The sequence below is a fragment of the Lissotriton helveticus genome, chromosome 2_1 (genome assembly GCF_964261635.1).
Source record: "Lissotriton helveticus chromosome 2_1, aLisHel1.1, whole genome shotgun sequence".
Lineage (NCBI taxonomy): Eukaryota > Metazoa > Chordata > Amphibia > Caudata > Salamandridae > Lissotriton > Lissotriton helveticus.
The window spans coordinates 1,589,214,995-1,589,233,935 of record NC_136059.1 but is presented as its reverse complement, the minus strand read 5'-3'; the positions used below and the strand labels follow the sequence as shown (position 1 = coordinate 1,589,233,935).

The 18,941-nt window shown below is 43.7% G+C and overlaps 1 protein-coding gene across 2 annotated transcripts in view; it reads left to right on the top strand.

Moving 5' to 3' along the window:
• Positions 1-18,941, top strand: part of TBC1D2 (TBC1 domain family member 2) — a 511,011-nt gene that overhangs the window by 186,077 nt on the left and 305,993 nt on the right. Inside the window, exon 6 of one of the 2 annotated variants that reach the window (XM_078676557.1) lies at positions 2,702-2,910. In XM_078676557.1, the coding sequence (XP_078532683.1) occupies positions 2,702-2,910 (209 nt within the window). The remainder of the gene's footprint in view (positions 1-2,701; positions 2,911-18,941) is intronic. The other variant, XM_078676558.1, reaches the window with a different exon arrangement.

Genomic DNA, 18,941 nt, shown 5'->3' with positions numbered 1-18,941 from the left:
CAATGGTTTCCACCTGTTCGCAAACCATTGAAATATTACTGACACCTCAAAGAAGATGGTAACAAATTTGCAAAGTGGAGACTGGCCCTGTTGGACAGCTTCGTGGTCGTGATCATATTGGGCGGCCTCTTGCGTGAGAGTGAAGCTGGCGGTAGTCCAGAAGAAAAACACTGACTGCGCTCCCACTCCTCCCAATGTCTTCTGAAATGGGAATCATTTTTTTCTCATTTGATAATGCAAACACAGGGATAGGCCTCTGCTGGTCCTTGCAGGCCACATCCATGTTTATAACCAATCACATGGGTTCACAAATATCGACCTGTCTAATGATCAAGAGTGCCAATGAGAAGAAGGATAATCGCTATTAGTCTGTAGAATAGGTGTTTTATTTGTTTTTGAATACATTAATCTATCTCATTAATATCAGCAGTCCATTTCAGAGAATAAGTGGTTTTCACAAAGTCAATACACGGGTTTTATAAAGGAATTTGTTCATTCACAGATATACAAGAGGTGTGTGTTAGGTGCAGGAATGTTCCCCCTAGTAGTGAAATAGCAGCACGCCACAAATTTGATGGTGTAATACACTCTGAATTTAGTTTAGTGAGATGGTAGAAGAGGAATTGTGATCAGAAGAAGAACTCAATCAAGCAGCTAATCATTGAAGGCCAAATTCATTTTGCAAAGTTTATTCTCGAATCCTGAGAATGCACACAAACTAGTTCCTGTCAAAAGTAGGAGTTAGTTTCTAGCATAATATTGGGCAGGGAAATCATTCATATTTAATACTAATCAAACCATTAGATCTGTTTCTAACTCATACATTAAGTGACTATTTTACAGGACAAGTGAAAAATCATAGGCAAATTATTAATAATGTGTTACTGTTCTCTTTCTTCATAAAACCTCTTGCAACTTTTTAACAGTATTCAAAGTGTCACAACTTTATCTGATCGAGACTTTTAGGTGCAGATTCCTTACCTTAGAAGGAAACTGCGGCTCGATGGAGTCTCTACCAGATAAGGTGTTACGGAAGGTAGGTGACTTGTTCCTTTCTGCTTAAGATTAAAATTGAACTTGTTTTCTTCTGAGAAAGAAAGTTTAAAAAAACAATGGATTGCATTAAAACGAGTTTGCACCTACCAGCCATGTGATACTGCCTAGTGACAATTTAAATTAGGAAATTAATAAAGAAGTAATTTGAGGGAATTTCTCATTTTAGTAGCAGCTGTTTAGCGACTTTAAAGGGGTAAAGGTGATCTTATGAAAGAAAAACACACCCACATTTTCAAAATCTTAGGGCTCGATTTCGAGTCTGGCTGTCTTGGACCTCCAGACTCGCGGTGGTGCAGCAGTGGCGGTCCTGCGTCCGCCCTATTCTGAGGTGGCTTTTTGGACTGTCCACCGCTACACTGGCTGCGCTAGGGAACAGCAGTTTCCTGGAGGTGGCGCAGTGCACAGGGCCTATATAAAATGGAAGGCTGGAACGCCGCAGTCCGCCAAGCATACTGTGAGTTTCCCTCCGCCAGCCTTGTCAGGGCGTGCTCACCACCATGAAAAGGCTGGCGGATGGGAAACAAAGTGGGCCCGACAGGACCCCATGCCTCCGCTATCATGGGGATGCATTCAGGGAAGCACAACATGTTGCCCTCCTGTTTGCATGCACCCCAAGTTCTAGGGCAGCATGAACTTCACAGTCCATGCCGTTCTGGAACTTCTTTTGCGCCATCATTGTGGTTCCCGTTTTCAGGGCACCGCCGTGGGAACGGCAAAAGAAAAGACAGGAAAAGCCTGCCAGATACGAGTTCAACTAATAATCCGACGTATGGTCCCTGCACAGCTATGGCAATGCTGAGCTGGTGCAGCCCTGCCAAAGTCGTAATCGGCCCATTGATTGAACACAAATATGGATTCTTCTGGCAACCCCCGCCATTTCAGAGAGTTTGATAGAATTTGGAATTAGGTAATTTTTCTGTGCTTGGTCAGTAGAATCTTCACGTTTTAGAGTGCTTTCGTGCAAAAAATAAAATGCAAATACAATCGTTTAATTGACATTCTATTTCAGGGGTGCGCAGTTATCTGATAGTAAATTGGACATACGATAGTGGAAAATTTACAACTATTTACTGTCTGTCCAATCGTGCCCTGCAAATTTCAGATAAAATTTTGCGTAAATAATAGCAACATTTCAGGTACACTGTCATCTACTGTGCAAATGCAGCACAACCCATTCCTCCTCACACCATTTTACCAGAGTTTTTGAAAATGCATGGTGAGAAGCAAGATTCTGTAGTCATGAAAACTTCGGTTGCCCCTGGATAGAGTTTGGAGTTGCTTTTTAAAAGGAGCATCCGGTAAATGAGGTCATAATAGATCTCAAAACCCAATCTGACATCATCAAACAAAGCAATGTTCTAGAACCCCTTTTGGTGATTGTTAGCAATGCAGTGGAGGTTTACGAGAACTGTGTTTTTTTCTTTACACTGGAAGCCATTTTAACTTGCTGTTGGTAGATAGTGCAGTAGCAAGACCCTAACAAGATGGAGTTTGCCTCCTCTTCAGTTACTATCTGTTGCTCACTTATGATCAAGGAATTTATGTGAGATTCTTAGCTGTCCGGCTTTAAAAACATCCATTATTTTCACTGACATTATATTAATTCACTCTATTTACCGGGTGTGTTTTACATTATCTTCCTTAGCAGTGTGGGATCACAGACAGGAGGACGTTGCGAAGCCCTATGTTCAGAAGCTGTCACCATCATTCAACCGTGCTAGGAAGGGTATACGGCTGAATGGTGCTATGAACCCTTTCCTAGAAGCGATATCCCAGGAGAGAATCCCTCAAGACAAGACGACCAGTCTGCAGCAACAGGTCTCTAGTCTCACCGAAGAGCTCAAGTCCCAAAGGGTAAGAAGAATACCTTGTGTTAATGCACTGAACAATCTAAGTTATGTGTTAGTGCTTAAAACGGATGATAAGGGAGTCTAAAGTCTCACTAGAAGGTTGATGTATAAGGATATTGAACCTTGTGTGTTCCTTGCTGATGTGACAATAGAATTAAATTACTTTCGAATTTGCTCAAGGAAGTGAGAACTAAATCAACAGAGTTACCAACTGACCACTGTTAAAAGAATGTTGAGAAAAAACCTTGATGGCAAGCGGATATCCCTATATGCAATAAACGTATAGTAGATATGGGTCTCCTACGGTATTATCAAAAGTGTCTTTGGAGCACAATGGTGGTGGGACACTTTTGTTTGCAACCCTACGTCATTTTGGCATTACAGGAGTGACTGATTCTTCTGTAATGCAAATCTTTCTTGTGGATATGTAACTCAGGCAAGATCTCAGGGAGGGCATTCCATCATTTGGATGAGATATGACCCCATGCAAATAAGGAAACACTTCCTCCCATGCCAAAACATAGATTCACATGTAAAGCAAAGAACCTGTCAGGTGGTACGCTGATTGTGGTAAGTGGGATCAGCTAGTAGGATCTCAGTCCTGGAGTCCTGTGAAAAATTAAACATTGGATCAAGGTCGCCACTGTCATTACTTTTGCACATGTGTTCTGTGTTATGAGGAACTCTTTCTTTCTAGTACTGAATGTGTTATCTGTGTCGGAAATCAACATGTGTGAATTAATCTCTCAAATCTCACTGAAGAAGAATTTAAGGATGGTGCACACTTAATAAAATAATCATTCCTGAAAAGAGATACGTTGAAGTTCTAACAGTGGTTGTAAGAAACAGGAATTACTTAAGTCAGTAATGACTACTTATTGTGGTGAAGTAACTAATATGGGGTTTCTTTTTTTGTAATACTCTTTTTTTCTTTTCTTATTAAAGGAAAAATGCATATGAAACAGTTGACTGATTGACAATAAATGTACTTGCAGAGTAAAACAAAACACTGGATAAATCAAACTAGCTTACCTTGTAGGCTGGGAGGCAACCTGGTCAGGGACACGAGGTTAGATGAGCAAGAAACTAGTGAGCTGGTCATCATATGAAACAGAACGTGTACTTAAAATACAACCATCGGACCTTTTGCGCTTACTAATAGCATTTGTAGGGCTGCGGGTTAGGCATAAGTGTTTGTCAGAGCACATGTTGCTCGGCAAATCACAGTGAAGCCTTTGTAGGTACAGCGGGGCAGTGACAAATCCCAGCATGCAATGCTCTACATGACAGCCTATGAAACCCATGCCTTGATATTTACCTGATGCAGTGCACCACTATTATGCAACCTGCCCTACAACAAAGTTGTTGAGAGTTTTTGTCCCTCTCCCTCCAACTGGACTGGCAATGTGGCCAAAGATGGAGAGACTGAAGTCGAAAAGAAGATTCTTCTGCTCACCAGAACTGCAGGGTATAGTTCTTGCGTGCTGGCAATCTGTGGCAACGTGAACAGCAGAGCAATGTGAGTGGGGTGCACCATCTCTTATATTTCCCAGAGTGGCCTGTGGTGTGGCTCCTCTATTGAGACAAGACAGAGGATACAGAACACCACAAGGCCCTCCTGATCAATGATCTCGGATTGAACTTTTGAGGTGAGTATGTTTGTAGTCCCCGTCTCATAGTCCCTCAAGTTACACTCTGTGCATGACAACACAAGTGTGTGATTGAGCTAGCTGGTATTGTGGCGTTTACACTACCAAACAGTATGATGATGTCTATCTAAGAAACATCATTGGTTTTAAAAGATAACCAGAAGTCTCCCCTCTTCGAATCTGAACATGTAGTGGTAGAAAATAAGCAACAGGCATGAAGAACACAGAACACTCATAAAGCCAACTGGACACAGAGTCAATTCGTAGTTGAGGGATCTATTGATGAAAATGAACATATTAAGTGGAGGCACATGTAGAGTATTGATATGTATTAAATATATTACAAGCATCACACTTTTGGTGGAGGGGTCGATAAGGTCTGATGGCCAAGATTATTTACATATCAAATTATTTATATAGAACTTTATAGCCAAATATTGCAATAAGAATGGCAAAACATGTATGTAAGCATAGAATTTATTACAGGAAAGTAATGGTGTTGAAATTCAAGTTTCCATCGGATTTGTCAAGGACAGACAAAACAATTTTAAATTCTTGTGCAGTAGAAAAGTGAATAGGGAGCATATTTCTGGACGAATTTGGGACAGTGAGAAAAAAGGCAAAAATATAAGGGTGTAGACGGGGGACAGGAAGCAAGAAGAGGAACCTGAGTGGACGCGTTGGATTTGCAGGAGGTAATCATTTGAACACCACCCATCAAAAACAGAAGCATATATGCAGCAGAGTAAAGACTGTATTGTAAGGAAGAACTACAAGTGGTAGGTGGTCAAATGAAAATTTGGAGAAGTTTGTATATTTGGAGAAGTAGTTTAAAGACACAAAAGCTGAGAAAAGGAAGATTATTTAGAATATTTAAACAAAGCAACCAAGAGATATGAGCAACTGTAGTAAATGAAGTGAAAGGAGAGGGGCTATAGATTTATAACCACTGACAAGAAGCGATGAGAGTTATTATGAGAAAGGTGGAGAAGCCTGGACAATACACAGCAGTGATGGGTAGATGAAAAGGTATGGTTGAGAGTTTTGAGGGATAGAGAGGGTAAAGAGCGTCGAAGTATGAATATTATTTAGGCAGGCAGACATTTGAGGATGGATGGATTGGTTAAATGATAAGAAATAGGGAAAGATTTGTTATTTTTGCTACAGTATGCTTGAAAACCAGATGTTATTCTCAGGCCTCATGTGAGGAGATGTTTTAATTAATGGGCAGACCTCGTTACCGCCACATATTTAATTTCTGCTGTGTATTAAACTCGGAGTACTTGGAATATTAACAGGTGCTATCCCTCCAATTTGGCATCTGCAACCGTTAAATTGCTTTTTCTTATGTACTAATCCTTTTTTAGGAGTCGGAAAAGATTTTCTGACTCTAAAACGGGATTGTAAATGGATACTGATTTGGTAGGTGTAAGGGACATGTTGTAGCCGTTGCATTCCAATATTGAATCTGTGTCTAATTTATCAATATTTTGGGACACAAATTCGGTCACAAAACATTGCTATTTTACCAGCATCTCAGAGGACGCTAAATGTAAAACAAAACGTTTATTGAACAGTGAGCAGTGGTTCAGGGGACCAATGCCAATATCTAAACAATTTTTTAAATAGTAGTTTTCTTTATAAACACAGTCCCATTTCCTTTAATGAAAACAGGCTCCATTTAAAAAAAAAAAAGAAAGAAAATGCTTTATTGAATGGCAATCACAGGCAGGGTGGTCTACTGGCCCCAGCAGGCCACCATCCCTCTGATGGCTTCCAATTGTAGCGAGTCACAATTTGTGACGTACCTCATTAATATTCATAGGATAGGCCTTGTGCCTTAACCTTCACCCCACTTGCATACATTTAGCCTCAATGTAAACACCAATCTATGCACTACACATACTTAAGATTGTTCTGCACATGCTTCACTCTGCTCTACTCATCCTCTTCCCACGTCCGCATACTCTAAGCCATTCTCTTCTCAGACAACATAACATAACATGTGTATTTGTAAAGCACACGTTCACCCCAGCAATGGGGCATCTTGGCGCTGAAATTACAGATGTATATTGTTACCCAACTCAATGTTGCTCATTTTATCGACCTCAAATGAATGAAGGCTGAGTGGACCCTCGGAATTTGAACCTGTGACCATGAGGTCAAACACAGGCCCCTGCAGTGGATGCATTAGTCCACTGAGCCACCAGACCCAGCTCTAATGTTTGATCCACGAAGGCTTTGTCAACTAATGCTTTGTCCACTAATAAAGTACTCCGCGGTCTGTGTACACTACCACAATGCATACGCTCAACAATGCTACACACATAGTATACTGTGATTTGCAGCCATGTTGCCTGCAATCAGCCACTCATTTTAAGCCACACTCTGCACACTCTCAGCAGTATTTAGTAAACCTTAAGTCACTCTATCTGCATTCTAGAAGGGCAGATCTTTTACCAATTGGAGTTGGATGGAAGGTGCTTTGAAGGAAAGAGTAGTAGCATACACTCTGGTGGCCTTGAAGGTAGTCCCCGGTAGCTTGTCTCCTTTCTGGTGAAGAATTGGCTTGGTAGTTTGGTCTGCCCTGTTCCCATGATGCACTGGGCCAGGGACAGACTAATTTGCATATAGCCAGGTTCTGAGCTGGGATGGGGCAGTGAGCTAAATAACGGTGATGGATCAAGCCCTGATCTTTGGACTGGGTAAGAGTGGTCTGCTTAATTCAGAGACTCTGTTCATCACCACCCCCTTTTCTGAATCCTTGAAGGTAGTGAGGCTGGTTCTTCAGGACTTTGTAAGGTTCTGTGGTGAACTCCGGCAGATTATCTGAATGCCAGGCAGTTTCCTCTTGCTTAGCATAGCAGCAGAAGTTGCGCATTCTTTGTAAGTCCTAGAGGACAGTCCTTGCTTGTCCACCAAAGACAGCCAAAGATTTCCTTTGTGGTGCAAGCATTCCTCAACATATCATATTTTTGTAAGCATCTTCTGTGTAAATCTCCTAAGCCAGAGTGGTGCGCATATATCTTGTAAAGTGTCAGTGGGTCTTCAAACAACTAACATTTCAAAGTAAAAGTTGGCCCTTAGCATTTGAAGCGATAGAGCCATATTAAAGTGCATTTTCATTTCGGTAGGATCAAACCTTCATGGAAACCTTATTTGATGAACAGTCACTCTCAGTTTTTGCATTGGGGCACATACGATATCTGCTCAATCATGTGCTGGTGTTGGGGGCCTGCCTTCTCCAGCAGATCAAGACGTAGCATGCTGGGTAAGGGTAGCTAGACCATCTTTTTGTTGTATGTCAGATTTGGCCAGGTCCTCTCAGGAAACAGACTTATCTGCTGGATTTGGTTAAGCTTAGATAGTAAAGTACAAAGGATCCTACGGCTAGATCCCGTTATGTGAGTTTAAATCTAAACATGTGCAATAACTTTACAGTATTTTCTGCACAAGGAGAGATAGAAGTCCATGGCATGGAAACAAGCGAGGAGGCAGGGAGAAAGACGCCACAATTACTATTTAACTCTACTGAAGACATCCCAGCCCTTAAGGCTGAATTTAAACAGGAGACATCCAACATGGATTACCCACCTCTTATGTACCGATGTATACTCAGGCACACCAAACACAATCGGGGGAGAAAGCTGGGTGCAATCATGTCTTATAACCCAGGTTTATTCTGAAAGAAGGAGAGCTAGTAAGAATCTTCCCACTGGGTTTAGGTTACCTCGACTATTATCAGTTGCAACCAACCATTAGTAGTGTCATGGCCTAACTATGGAAAAATAGTTATCCTTGTTAAAAGCAGCATACAGTGCATATCTAGCACTCAATACTCTAGTGCTCTGTTGGTGAGTAACAGACACTTGCCAGGAGGCTCGACGAGAGATCTACTGCAAAGCAAAACACATTTGGTAAAAAAGAGTGAGAGAATTAGGAGCAGATTGTCTTGTTACTGATCTCCTGAAAAAGAAAACATTGAGTGAGTCTAAAAGAGAACATTAGAAGATTGTCACATGGACTTTTGAAAAGGCAGCCTCTGAGAACCACAGATAGAGCAAAATGGATCTTTATTGAACTAGGCAGGAAAGTCACAAGTAAAGAAGAAAATACTTGGTTGCTCCAAGTCATTGTCTGTGGGCAGCTCCATACTACAGGCTCCTTGATATGTTATACTTCACCCCTTTCACATTAGAATGATCGAAGATGCCCTGCAGGATTTTCAAGCAGTACCCCAACACACTGAAGCAATGGCCTCAGTCTTATCTTGCAGTAACTTCAGTTCCAGTCAACCATGAAAGGAAACAATGTAGGGAGCCTGTTGAGTTACGGCAGAGGCACAACAGAAAGCCCTATATTTAGTTCCCACAGAGGCACAACAGATAGCCCCATATTGAGTTACCGCAGAGGCACAACAGAGAGCCCCGTATTTATTTCCCACAGAGGCACAACAGATAGCCCCATATTGAGTTACAGCAGAGGCACAACAGAGAGCCCCATATTTAGTTCCCACAGAGGCACAACAGATAGCCCCATTTTGGGGTACCACAGAGGCACAACAGAGAGCCCCATATTGAGTTACCTCAGAGGGACAACAGAGAGCCCCATACTGAGTTACCGCAGAGGCACAACAGAGAGTCCCATACTGAGTTACAGCAGAGGCACAACAGAGAGTCCCATACTGAGTTACAGCAGAGGCACAACAGAGAGTCCCATACTGAGTTACAGCAGAGGCACAACAGAGAGGCCCATACTGGGTTACCGCAGAGGCACAGCAGAGAGCCCCATATTGAGTTACCGCAGTGGCACAGCAGAGAGCCCCATATTGGGCTACTGCTGAGGCAAAAGAGAGAGCCCCATGTTCAGCTACCGCAGAGGCACAAGTGAGATCCCCATATTGAGTTACCGCAGAGGCACAACAGAGTGCCCCACTGCTGTAAATAGAGAGTTTGGGACTCCAGAGCTACTTATAATTTCCAACTTTGTTACACCTGCAGCAGTTGAGTATTATTACACAATCATTGCACGTCCATACACGATAGCGTGAATAGCCAAAGAATAAGCAGTATAAATACGTCAAATTCATAAATACTAAATTGTTTGTAACTTACGTCAGTACACTGGAATTAAACTATATACTGTAAACATTATTATATTTGAAAATAGAAACTTAACGTCTTATTGGTCCTGGATAAAGTGATGGGCATGCGCCAAGAAATTTGCAGTTACAGGCGACTTGTACTTAACTGCAAAGGCGAACACACCAGAGAGTAACAAAGTGAAATGAGGTTTGGAAATTGGTATTTATAATGAAGTTAGAAGGGAGCGGAAGGTTATTAATTTCTTAATTGATACAAATAATATTGAATGAAGTTATGGCTAGCTGTAAACAGAAGGCATAAGCTATAGTTGTGATAAAGAGCAAAAGTGGTCAACAGTGCTTGGCCTCCTGATGTTTTGACGTACTGGATTACTCCATGTCACCAAAGTCACAGTAATCTAGAGCTAAGCTTTCTTTATACAGACCAATGCAGTCTGGCACAATTGTCTGATCATGTCAAGTTGATGTGACTGTGAGCACCAGGTTGTTACCTATCAACATGTGCTCCCTGTGCTTCAGAGGATGGACTATCTGTAAAGTTTTCGTGGCAGTGTGAGGGCTGCAGGTATTATGATCTTTACCACCTTCAGACCTTGGTAATTTTAAGTGAATGGTGTCTTTTTTGCCAAGTGTTGCATAGAGTGTACACTGCTCTTAGTCGCTACTTTTTAATACTCTGTAGTGTATTTCTCATGAGAGTTTCACTGTCTGCAAAGAGTGTGGTTCAGAAAGAAGCACCCATCCATGTCTACTGTATTATCATGGAATGCCAGGTGTTTCTCAGAATCAAACAGCAAAAGGAAAGTATTAGCAGCTTTAACTCTGGTGAACAGAATCTCAATAGAAGAAACTTGGAACCTGTACTCTACCCAATGGCCAGATTTCATGTTGTAAGTAGACCCCGCAACTACATCAAGAGCAGGAGGCCACTTCTCGTGGTGCGTCTCCATCTACATGAAGAATGTACTATTGGCTTCAGTGTCCTCACTGAGTTTAGGGAAGGGCAGATATGCCATCCTTTGCATCATGCAAAGCCACAGCCAATCATCTACAAGGCGAGTTATGGATTATAGGCAGAATTATATCTACACATGGCAAAATGCAAATGTGAGAAAACATTGACCACATTTCTCCCAGCACTGAGGGACGTCAAAGCATCCCACACGGATTCGCTAAGGCTACTCATGGGAGATTTTAATGCCAATTTAATGACCATGGTGACTAACAACATATGGCAGAAATTAGACGATCAAAGAAGGAATATACCTGAGATCAACTCACAATTCCAAAGACAGGATAAGCATGTGACAGACGTCAGCACAGTGCTTAACAACATGGGCTTGCGCCTCTTAAATGACAGACTCGTGACTGATTCATTAGCGGCCTACCTGCACGTATCATTCAGTACGTTAGGAACCCTGGACCTCATGTGGATATCAATAGCCTATTTCCGGCATGTAATCATTTAGGCACATTCGAGATGCTCCCTTGATAACCAGTGACCATTTGATGCTAAAATGCAGTCTGACTCTGCCAAATGAGCAACCCTCTAAACAGCAGCACATCGGCAAACCAGAAGGTCTAGAATCCCTCAAAAGAATAAAATGGGTCACTAGTAACCATTAGGTGTCAACCTAGGCAACAGAAAAAATGCCAGACCTTCACCAAAACATAGGGATAGGTGTTCAAAACAATGATGATTCATGTTGCGAATGGGCTGAGCTCCTCCAAAAGATCGAATTTGAATGCATAATATCCAGCCACAGTCGGAGGGGGCGAATCAATGCACAGCTAACGAAACTCTGCAAGGAAATAAGTCAAATTTAGTTATTAGTAAACAGTGCCTTGAGGGAATAATGCTGGAGCAATAATGACAGTTAACTCACCAGAAATAAAACCAACAAGATAAGAAGATCCTATAGAAAACTGATCTGGACATGGATAAATGGCAAAGAATGCACCTCTCCCCAAAAAGTGGTGGCAAACATCTCCCCAGAACAATGGGAGGCCCACATAAACAACCTCTTCGATGACCCAGCACCAACTACTAACAGACTGCAAATGTTAGCAAAGAGGCATGGAAGCAAACACTAAACATATCTACAAGTTGGAAAAGTGTTTGTCTCAATGCACACAAATGGGGCATCTGGACCAAATGGCATTCCAGCAGCCATATGTAAAAGATCACCGATAAAATGAGCCGAGGTGATAACACCAATTTTTTTATCTTGACTCCTAGGCAGATCAATGCCAGATTACCGGAGAGGCTCAGTCCTAGTACCAATTCACAAAAAAATAGGATCGCACAAATCTGGAGAACTATAGGATGAGAGCTTTACTGGACACAGAAGGAAAATCCTTTGCAAATATCTTAAAGAATGAACTTGAAAAATGGGCTGAAAGAAAAAAGCTGATTCCACCATGACAAACAGGCTTTAGAAAAGGGTGCCACATTTGCACTTCCCACCTGATTGAAGAAACTGTGCTCACGAAAAATAAATCCTTATATTTCCGTTTTGTCGATTTTGCTGAGGCCTTCGACAGTGTCTCACTGGGTAAGATCTGGGCCAAACTAAACAAGTGGGGGATTCCATCCCACATCTTTAAGGCTATAATAGATCTATACTTTTGGCACATGGGTAAAAGACAAAGTGGCAGCGGCCTGGAGGACATCTACAAAAGTGCATACCAACTGGGGCTTAATGCAAGGCTGTATGTTTGCTCCCCTGCTGTTCAGCCTACACCTATCCAACCTAAAGGAAGCCCTAGAAGAAACAAGAGCATTCCCTCTGAAAATGGCCACTCACAAAATCCAAATTCTACAGTATGCTGATGACACTGTGTTACTAGACCAGACACAAATAGGGCTACAGAGATCATTCGACACCTTAATCAAGTGCTGTGAAGAAAACAAATGAATGATCAACAGGGCAAAAACTTGGGTGACGATTGTACACCAAAAGGTAATCAATCGCGGAGCATGGTTCTGTCAAGGGAACAGAACTGAGACCATCTCCTCATACAAACATGGGCGCCTGGTTGGGTAGCCTAGGGCACCTCACAGCACAGATTACTTCACAACAGACAGCTGCCAACTCTCTAACCTGGGCATTCTACAAGATGAAAAAATCCTTCAAGAGTCCTCAGTCACAAGCACTGCTAAAGGCAGTGGCTAGCACACAGCTATCAATTATCTCGTAAGGTACAATTGTGTTTTGTGATGAAATGGCCAAATGACTCGACAGAGCCCAAGTTAGCAGCTACCAGAACATCTTTGCATTTCCAAACTGCACAAAACACACTCAAGTATGAATAGAATGTAATTTAACCTCTCAACAGCTTGTATAACATTCAAGATATGTAGCCTACTGTTTGAAACTGAAGCAGGCACTTTCTGGCACATTAAAATACATGATGCGGCCAGTAATAAATGAAAGAGAATAAAACTGGCATTGATATTGGGACAGCTCAATTAATGATCTAGAAGCAGGTGGCTTCTGGGCAGTTGACCTTCCAGCTAGACAGATAACCAAACTCCTCCTCAAGCATTAAAAAATAATATACCGGTAAAGGAAGCCCATGGTAACCGAGCTTCCAAGTCATAGGACCCAGGAGCACTACCAATCTACCTATCCCAAACTCTGTCCAAAGAAATGAAAACAAGTTTAATGAAATTAAGATTCAGCCTGATCACACTCAAAGCCTATTAGTGCGGAAGAAGAGAAGGGGACAACAGAGATTGAGTCACTAACCCACATAATCAGCATCTGTAAGCATAGGATATTTTGGTTGCGTGCCCTCCTGCGGGCATTAACATTCAAACTTGTGAGGAAGCAATGCTTTGCTGCGTGAAAGGCAAGTCTCACAGATGTCAGGTCGCTTCCTGAAATTTCTAAGAATAACAAACCACATGTTGCAGGCTGAGGAAGATTACACAAACAATAATCGTTCTGTCGGGAATAGCATTTCAATTGAACATAGTACTTAATACATTGATGTACTCATATATACCATGAAGGATATATACAAATTAAGCGTAAACAACTAAAGAGTGACACTTTGTGCTGGACATATTATGTGCAAGCAAAAGATACTAAACCAGAACCTAGGTGAAACAAAAGAGAAAGAAAAGAAAGGAGAAAAAGAAAAATACTATTTTCTTAAAAAGACCCCTCACTCACCACCTAGTGGTGACATGCTTCATCATGGGGTTCCCACTGGGGAGACCGAATATCCCCCCAGTGTGCTACAACGCCTGTGTTACAGCGGAGCAGGTTTTTTTTTTTTTGTAAAGTGTTGTGAATGTTGATAGTGACTGTGATGTTAAAAGAAACAGCAAGTGCCCACTACAAAATTTAATAAGGAGCCAAACTGTTTCGTGAAAAATTATTGGACAAGATTGAGTTTAATTAATCAAAAACTCATTGTCCTGTGGATCATGAGGTCAACATGTTTCTGCTTTACATAGTGAATTTCACTTAGCATTCATCAGGACCAGAAAAAATGTGTACTTCTTCCGGTGGTATGCGTGCGCTAAGACGCACCCTCCCGTGAGGAAATGTGTAAAAAAATTGTTTGTAAACTCACGGAATTACCGTGGGGGCTTCACCGGATGTCACCAGGGCCCACAATCGTAGCTGGTGAATTAAGAAGCTACATGGGCAGCGCGGCAGGGGTGTTCTTCACGTTGCGCTGCAATTCTGAGGCGACGACTCCCCGCTCTGCATCTAGCTGTTAGCACTTCCGCGGCCCGTAAACGTAAATGTTATGTTATATGTAATTAGCCTAGGTCCTCCTTGCTGCTCAGCCAGAGTGAGAGATGGTAACGGAATGTTGGTGTGACTGTGATGCGTGGAATGCCTGGGTGCCTGTGTTGATGAGTGGCGACAGTTGGAGATGGGTTGAGCAGCTAGGCAGGCTGCCCCTGGTGGAGCTGGTAGATGGCTAGTACCTGACTAGAGCTGGCTGAACTATGATTGATACTACCCTGAACTGGAACCAATAAAGAAGACTTGAAATACACAACATAGCTACCAGTGTTTCTATGCGCAGGGTACAACATTACAGCCATTTTATTTTCCGATCCCGCGTGAATTATGCATGATCGCGTTGAAAATGGCTGGGTTTTTTCTGGTTTTGGCCCTGGGTTAGGGGTCCCACTGGATCCACCCCATGGGTCCTTCGGGATGACAGGGTATTTCTACTCTGTCCCCTTATATTTCTTTTATTTAAAACTTCAAGACAGGGGACTAAGTCCCCGAATCCTGTAATGTTGCTGGCAGCCAATCAGAGTGCTTGCTCTGGCAGTGTCTCAGCTCCACAGGAGCAAATTGGCCCAAAGGAAAAAATCTCCCTAGGCCAATCAGAAACCTCCATTTGTAAACTGGCACTCCCACGAGAGTCTTTTGAGCCTCTCACAGACCCAGCTGTCCAGACATACAAATATGTTTGACCCTTAATTTTAAAAAACTACTGAACAGATTTACCCCAAATCACAAAAAGCACAATCTGCAGAGCATGATGTGCCTTCCTACCAAATTTGGTGAATTCCATTCAGAAGTTTTTGCTGCAGACCTGCCTATTTATTCATTTATTTAGAGTATTTGTTAAGCACTAACCATCATCCCCAAAGGGATATCCCAGCGTTAGGATTGATGAATACTTGTCATCTGCTCAAACCATTATTGGGAGAATAGCCAAGTCTTCAACCTCTTTCAAAATGAACAGAGGTCAGGGATAAGAAAGAGATCAAGAAGCAAGGAATTCCAATAGATTGCTGCTAAATATCTGAAAGACCGTCCTCCCATTCACGCTTTTTTTTAATATATATTTCTTTTTATTAAAATGTAAAGCATAAACAGTAAAGAAACAAGGCAATACAATCATTCAAATGGTGAAGCGTCCTGTGAGGGAGGAAGGCATACAAATTCGATACGTCCAGGAACAGTACGGGATGGGGGAAAGCAAGGGGAATTGCAAATCAGGAGGCATGTTAACTGAAGCAGCAATAGGAATGTCGGGTCAGGGGGAAGGTGGGGTAGTCACTTCATGTGTGAAGGGAGGCGTACATATATCACCTCGATAGGAGTTCCACTGGCCCCAGATGTTCCCCCATTTTCTTGGCCTGCCACGTGCAACGTATACCGTCTTCTCTCTAAACATGCACCAGTCCATATTTTCCTTCCATGCCAGAACAGTGGGCGGCCTCTGAGATCCCCACAATTGCGCTATATCCCTCTTAGCAATCATATTCCTGAGGGTCACCCACTGGGTCTGCGCCACATAATAGTCAGTCGGCTCCCAAACATTCAACAAGCATCTCCTAGCTTCAGGCAACAACGCAACACCCGTGACCTCTTTCATAACTACATACACTCTATTCCAGAAACGCACAACCGCCGGGCACTCCCAGAGTATGTGGAGAAAAGTGCCCAGAAAGCCACACCCACGCCTACACATCCCGTCCGAGGAATATCCCATGCTAACCAGGCGAGGACCAGTCACGTAGATCCGGTGAAGGATTTTGAGCTGCAAAAAACCGAAGACGGGCCGTAATCGCAACCTCCTTCGGCGAGGATACCGCCGACTGCCAGTCCTCGTCGTCCAACTCTAGTCCATCGCTGGTCCAGGCCTCCCTGACACGATGTAGGAGGTCAACCCTGTTATTTATCAGTTTTTTGTAGATTAGCGAGATCGTACTGTCGGGGACGTACCCATCCAGTATCCGATCTTCGAGAGGGGATGCCTCCGGGATAGTAGTACCCGATTGAAAAACCGATGTAAGTGCGTGCTGAATCTGCGCGTAACGGAAAAACTCTCTGTCACTCAAATCATACTCCACCTTCAACTCCTCAAAAGTCTTGACCCTGTCCTTGGTCCATACGTCATTCACCCTGATAATACCAATCACGTCCCACCTGTCGCAGCCTTTCATCTTCCACAGGGAGCCCAGTCTCTCGGATGCGTAAAGTGGGGTCGCTCGTGTCAAACTACCCTTCCATCCCATTGCAGCATTGGCACGGTACCATACTTGCACCGCTATTTTGGTTGGACCCGTGAGCATCTTCCCAGCAGATTTTGTATAGAGCGCCCTATTGTAGTCCCCGCCAGGCAACAGCCACTTGTCCATTTCGAACGCGGGATTCGACGCGGGACCATACGTACCATGATTTATCGCCCCCAGCTGGGAGGCCCAATAGTAACGTCTAATATCCGGGAGTGCGATTCCACCGTCGTACCACGGGAGCGTCAATTTGGCAAGGGCAATACGGGAGCGCCCGCCCCATATCAATCGTCTCTGTAGACTTTCCACCTCTCGAAAGTAACTTGCTGGGATAGTGTCAAATGTATTTTGTAACGCATATAAGAACCGGGGTAGCGCCATCATCTTGAATAATGCCGCTCGTCCGAGAGGGGACAACGGTAGGTTGCGCCATGCCTCAACATCGGACCTCAGGCGTTGAAGCGGGGGTAGCAAGTTACGTTCATAGCGGACCACAAGGTCTAGGGTGATAAAGACCCCAAAGTATTTAAACCCCCCCTGCACTACCTGTATGGGGCACCCACGTGGCACGAGAGGAGACCCACTCAAAAGGACATATACACAGGATTTGGACCAGTTGATTACGAGGCCGGAATTTTTCCCAAAGGAATTTAACACATCAAATAACACTATCAGCGACTTCCGAGGCGACGTGAGATACAACAGGATATCATCCGCATAGAGTGACACTCGGTCCTCGAAGTCCGGGGTCCTTCAAATACCCTTCATCGATGGCTCCCACCTCAGCCAGGCTGCCAGGAGTTCCAAAGCGAGGGCAAAAAGAAGCGGAGACAGCGGACATCCCTGGCGCGTACCCCTTCCAAGGGTAAACGAGCCAGAAACTCGACCATTCACGACCACCTGGGCCAATGGTTCCTCATACAGTAATTTCACCCAGCCGATAAAAACAGGACCAAAACCAAACTTAGCAAGGACTGCCCAGAGGTACAGCCATTCCAGCGTATCAAACGCCATTGTGGTGTCCAAAGAGGCCAAAATGGCCGGCTCACGTAACGACGTCGCCCTCGTGAGGGCGCCATGCAAGCGCCGAAGATTCAATGCCGTGTTACGATGTGGAATGAAACCGGATTGATCTGGATGGATCAGGTCACCAATGATGGTTAGCAAGCGGTTCGCGAGCACTTTTGCAAGGATCTTGTGCTCGCCATTTAAGAGCGAAATGGGTCTGTACGATGCACAACGATCTCGCGGCTTCCCCTCCTTGTGAATCACGACAATAGATGCAAGTCGTTGATCAGAAGGGAGGGAACCCACATCTAGTGACTCTAAAAACATCGATCGAAGATACGGTGCTATTTTATCCTGGCGCAGCTTGTAGAGCTCAATGGGGAGTCCATTAGGGCCCATGGCCTTTCCCAACCGCACGGAGCGGACAGCAATCGCCACCTCCTCGACGGAAAGCGCTGCGTCCATCAGTTCCCTGTCTAGATCAGATAAGCAGGGCAGTGCAATGTCTCGTAGAAGCAGATGTGAGTCCTGCTCCGGCTTATCTGATACAGGGGAATATACAGTCTGGAAGTATTCCGTAAAACACTCCACAATCTCGGTGGGGTCAGTTACTCTCACTCCATCCACTCTCTCAATCAAAGGAACCACACGACTAGCCCTCTCCTTCTTGTCTAGCCAAGCAATCAACTTTCCCGCCTTATCAGCCACATCGTACAGACGGCCTTGCTGCTCTCTGCTCATCACTTTGGCTGCGTCCGTCACCAGCGCTCTATAGTCAAGTTGTTTAAGACTAAGGAGGTGGAGCTTGTCCTGGGTGACACCAAATTCCAATTCCCTTTCCAAGTCAGTTATTTCATTCTCAAGTCGGACAATTGCCTCGTGTTTACGCTTCTTAACGCTACTGATTAATGATAGCGCCTGGCCACGGATAACAGTCTTGTAGGCTTTCCATAGTGAGACAGAAGATGACACAGACCCCACATTTTCCGTGAAGTATTGATCCAGTGATTTGACCAACTCTGTACGGATCTTAGGGTCGCGGAGATACCAAGGGTTAATCGGGGCTACCCGGCCCTCAGTTCCCAGCCTTGTTTCCATGACAAGCCATAAAGGAGAGTGGTCTGAAATACCCCTAGCCAAATGTCTGATCTCTCTGATAGAAGAGGCCTGTGTCGCGGGCATCAGTATGTAATCAAGCCTCGAGAGACTACCATGAGCACCAGAGTGAAAGGTGTATTGCAACTGCCCCGGATGAAGCAGTCTCCAACAAT